A 4,917-nucleotide genomic window follows, 5' to 3' on the forward strand; every position below is an offset into this window, starting at 1 on the left:
ATTAGTGTGTAACATTAGAAAGGCCACTTATATAGTTATATATAATAACTTTGATTTTTAAAGTCGCTTACCGCTTGCCAATGTTACCAGCTAAAATATTATCTATAAAATACTTTTAAATGCTACTGTACATCACGAAACTATACATTCAAAATTATCATTTACGCACATTTATTTGCTTATCTCAGGTCATCATTTTTATAGTCAAGTATGAGCTGCAGTGTATATATAAGAACACGAAAACAGAGCCTGTGACTATTCAATAAACAAACTCGTTCAATCGAATATAGCGTGTTCAGTGAAATCGATATAGTGAATAATAATAAATCTCAATAAAAGTAGTTATAATCGCATATTGGTGACATCGTGGATAAAGAAGCACCATAGAATGTGGTTCTTCAATAAAATGTGTACGAGCAAAACGCGTCTTGACGGTAAAACTGTTGTGATAACGGGAGCAAGTAGTGGTATCGGCAAGGAGACTGCCAGAGACTTATACGCGAGAGGTGATTTTATTGAAATAATAATTTAAGTTACCCTAAACCCTGTTAAATTTAAGTAGATATTATATAACATTAATAAAATATAAATTTGTTATTCATTAAGAGATGACAATAATGCCAAGTGTCATTGTTATACAATCATTGTTATAACGATGTTTCATGAGAACACTATATTCATTTCTTTACTGGAATATTTCAGTTTTTTGATTATGTTTGCTTCATTTAGAAATCCATAAAATTTTCTTTACGACTCTATAATTAAAAAGTATACCTCTTAAACACATTCGTATAAATAACGTATGCATTTAGGCGCTAGAGTAATTCTGGTTTGTAGAAATATGGAAAAGACAAATGAAGCAGTTGAAGATATAAAGAACAATCCACCTTCATGGTAAATATATAAACTTATATTATAAGAAGCAATTAAATTAATTGTACTATTTATTTTAATTTATTCGTTTTGTGTCTTTATGAAACTATATTTATCTTAATTAAATTTTTTATGATGGAAAAAATGACGACGTTGTCTGTAAATCAATGGTTACTTTTAGGGTCACAAAGGTTGAATATAAAAATAATGTAGGTGAGCTTGCGATTTATTTATTGGATCTACGTAGTTTTAAGAGCGTGGGCGACTGTGCTAAAAACTTGCTGACAAACGAAGTAGCTATTCACATACTCATAAATAATGCCGGTATGGCTGCTGCGTCTTCGTACGAGAAGACGGAGGATGGAAATGAGACGACACTACAAGTCAACCATCTTAGCCACTTTCTTTTGACACTTCTGTTACTACCAAAAATGCAATCGTCTTCTCCCAACTGCAGAATAATCAATGTCTCATCATTAACATATATTTGTATGTAAAGCGATTGTGGTGACTTTAGAAATAGACTAAAATGTTTTTTGTATACACCCGGCTTTTGTTTGAAGTACAACTATAACAAAATTATTCTATTATAGGTGCTGACATAGATTTTGATGATATTAATCTGGAGAGATCCTATGCACTATTTAAAAGTTATGCACGAAGCAAACTAGCAAACATTCTGTTCACTAAGGAGCTCGCTGATCGATTGAGAAGTATGCTAAAAAGAATAAAAAGACGTTATCAATTAGAACAAGTTACATTTATTTAATAGTGGCTTATTAATATTTAACAATTACTAATCAATTGTTTGTTACGCAATGAAGAAAAATCCCCAGAGGATAGATTTTAGTTATACAAAATATATTTATAAACAGTTATACAAAGTATAAAAAGTTAAGCAAGTTTCGATTTTCAGAGGCAAACATTCACGGAATAAATATGTACTGTATACATCCTGGTATTATACCGACTGAAGTATTATGGCGTATGTCCAATAATGCAGCATGTCCAAATTTTTGTTTTACTACTATAGCACGATTGATTTTTAAAAATGCTGAACAAGGAGCGCAAACTACTATATATTGTTCTGTAGATGAAAAGACAGCAAATGAGACCGGTCTTTATTATTCGTAAGAATATACTATGTGCTATACAAAATTATTTTGTAATATATATGTTTATATGTTTCTTTTTTTGTACATTTTTTTTGTACATAGAAACTGTGGCGTTTCCACTACATATCGAAAGGCAAACAATCGTCATTACGCCGAAAAATTGTGGAATGTATCCTGTCGTCTTTTACATCTGGAACCAGAAGAAGATTTCGCCACATTTTTAGAAACCGTTTCACGTCAAATGCTTTAAAAAAATTTCTTTATTTTTAAGAGAATATCGCGTGAATTTTTACTAAATAATATTTTATGTTTTTATTTTTAACAAATAAAGTGTTAATAAAATAATTGAAAATAAAAAATATATAAATATAAATTAATTTATACAATTTATATAATTAAATAAATTGTATAAATCATATTAATGTTGAAATAGTTTAGAAAATCTTGTTATGTGTGTGTGTCGGACTTGTAGATGCATATTGGCGCACTGAATGATTTTGAACGGTATTGTGGCTAAATAGCATAATAGATATCACACACATTTTTTAAAATAAATGGCTAATTAATTAAAGACTTCTCGATATTAAACGAGTTACAAAGAAAAGTGGGCTTTGAAAGTCAAACGCAGTTATATAGTTATGTGTGAGTTAACGTTATATAAAATTTAATGAATAATTCAATATCAATTATAAATCGTACATTTCGGCTCTATTTTCAACCATATTCAGCGACGCGGTGACAGATAAATTAAATAATCTCAAGTTCTCCGACAAGCATTAGGTGAATATTTAAAAACAAAAAAGTATTTATTTCGACAACCTATGGCAATAAAAATTAAAAATAAACGTCACAACGTTTCGACCCTCGGGGTTTGGGTCCTTCTTAACTGACCTAATATAACAAATATACAACGACCATCACTATCATACCAGACATCTTTTGATATAAAGATTTTCACATTTGACAGCATTATATCCAAATTGTTTCTTGATCTTGTGGAAAAATCGTTTGGTGTTGTGTAACATCATTGTTTAGGTCGATGATGTGTATAAATATACAAAAAATAAAATTTTTACTTGAGAAGGACCCGAACTCCGAGGGTCGAAACGTCATGACGTTTATTTTTAATTTCTGTTGTCAAAGGTTGTCGAAATAAATACTTTTTTTGTTATTAAATATTGGCGGAACAAAATTATTTATTGTATAAGTATTTAAAAAGTTAAATGTACAAATTAAGATAGTAGGTATAAACTGGTCAAATTATCGCAACACTCAACTATTCTTATCAAAATTTCGCTATCGACTACTGGCCATCACTACCACTACCATTACTATCATCATCCTCACCACCACGTCCACCACGACTACCATCATCACCACACCTGCGGCACCAGACGCCACAAGCACAAACTGCCTGCCGATAAGCAGTGCCTGCTGGATGAACGTCACCTTGCAGTATCTACACCCTCGCCCCCGTCTTTCTCTAAAAGATATCTTAAAAATATCTTAAAAATCTTTAAGACGTCTTATGTCCCGATTGAACATGCGTGCTGTCTGGGTTGCTTCTTTTGTATACTGAAAGTAAAATTATTATTTCTTTATAGTTTTTGGTCTATAATATAACATGGTAATTAAAGTGACTATCAAAAGCCAGGTAATTTTTTTTAACATAAGTAATTATTACATTTTTTAACTGTAATGTTCAACTTGCTGTTTTATTTATGGTTTTTTAGTTATAACAAAATATTCAATCGATACATATTGTATGAGGCTAGTTGGACCAAGTGTCCCAAACCAAAGTCCCAACCAACTAATAAAGATTTTCTTTTTGTGATTTTTATAACATATTAATTTTTATTTATTATTTTTGTAGCAATCCGTCTCAGTAGCATAGGTACCTTGTTTACGACGGCCGCTAGCTCGCGGCTCGATTACGATATATAACAACAAATGTCACCGCGAAAATTGCGCGTCGGATGTCTTCGACAAATACTTACCAGGGACCCGCAAGATCAAGTTCGGGATCGCTCAAGTTCGGGATCTTGACACCCTGTGGAATTTTATTAAATCCTCCCACATTTTTTATTTTATTTTTGACGATTAAATACCGCCAGCATTAACTTTGCCCGATTAGCACCACAGAGAGGGTGTGGTAGGATTTGTCGACAGATAATTAGGGAGGGAAGAGCGCGGTAAGAGCAATGGGTCGACGAGACGATGAGACGACTCAACGGCATATTTTAGCAACACGAAACAAAAAGCCTATTTTTTTAGCTAAACTTCTTCCACGGTTTATCTTCTCTCTCTTTCTCTCTAACGTGAAAAGAAAAAGAGAAAAAATGAACTGCGCAAGTAGTTTAGCTAAAAAGAACAGGCCTATTGGCTCTTTTAATCCAGTAAACCAAATAATAGATACAACATAAATAAAATAATTATGAGGCAGTTATCATATCCACTACGCCACAAATTGCAAACACATAAACACGATAGATAAGAAGAAAAGTCCAAGCGAATAGTAAGACTAACTAATGCAGGCCGAAGGGGCTGGCAACCCCAACGGCCCGGTAGCGCCGAGACTTCCTCTTTCTTGTTAGATGTAGATTATTATATTTTACGCGTAAACGCGGAACTCTGATAATAATAATAATCGTGGTTAATTATTGGATCACCTGTGCGTGATGGTCATCATTGACCAATAGTCAGCCATTGGTTAGCTTCCTCGTTGCATGTATCGCACGAATGCACCGCTTCGAATTATTGTGACAAAAAAATACTACGAAACTGCTATAAAAAGTGCTATAAAATACTATATACTATAGATACTCTAGAGGATTTATTAACAATAGGGGTATTCAAATAAGTTAAAGTTTAACGGTTTGACAGGTTATGTCGGGTTAAAGTCGAGTAAAAAGTTAATTAATTAACTTTG

The 4,917-nt window shown here is 32.4% G+C and overlaps 1 protein-coding gene across 3 annotated transcripts; it reads left to right on the top strand.

Annotated features, from left to right (window-relative positions):
• Positions 1-228: 228 nt before the first annotated feature.
• Positions 229-3,809, top strand: LOC139811660 (retinol dehydrogenase 12-like). 3 transcript variants are annotated; one of them, XM_071775992.1, is made up of 7 exons: positions 229-506; positions 813-894; positions 1,055-1,362; positions 1,467-1,586; positions 1,790-1,875; positions 1,967-2,003; positions 2,091-3,809. In XM_071775992.1, the coding sequence occupies exons 1-7, from the start codon at positions 389-391 to the stop codon at positions 2,210-2,212; spliced, it is 873 nt and encodes a 290-aa protein (XP_071632093.1). In that variant the 5' UTR covers positions 229-388; the 3' UTR covers positions 2,213-3,809. The 3 variants fall into 3 exon arrangements, with proteins under 3 accessions (XP_071632093.1, XP_071632087.1, XP_071632102.1); XM_071775986.1 differs by having other exon boundaries at positions 233-506; positions 1,790-2,003; positions 2,091-3,807; XM_071776001.1 differs by having other exon boundaries at positions 237-506; positions 838-894; positions 1,790-2,003; positions 2,091-3,808.
• The last annotated feature ends 1,108 nt before the right edge of the window (positions 3,810-4,917 follow it).

The sequence above is a fragment of the Temnothorax longispinosus genome, chromosome 1 (assembly GCF_030848805.1).
Source record: "Temnothorax longispinosus isolate EJ_2023e chromosome 1, Tlon_JGU_v1, whole genome shotgun sequence".
Lineage (NCBI taxonomy): Eukaryota > Metazoa > Arthropoda > Insecta > Hymenoptera > Formicidae > Temnothorax > Temnothorax longispinosus.

What these genes read in the sequence shown, in the direction of transcription:
- LOC139811660 (XM_071775986.1), top strand. Translation starts at nt 389, where the DNA reads ATGTGGTTCTTCAATAAAATGTGTACGAGCAAAACGCGTCTTGACGGT. An exon ending in AAGAACAATCCACCTTCATG is followed by an intron (nt 895 to 1,054) that starts GTAAATATATAA and finishes GGTTACTTTTAG; the next exon opens with GGTCACAAAGGTTGAATATA. An exon ending in GCTCGCTGATCGATTGAGAA is followed by an intron (nt 1,587 to 1,789) that starts GTATGCTAAAAA and finishes TTCGATTTTCAG; the next exon opens with AGGCAAACATTCACGGAATA.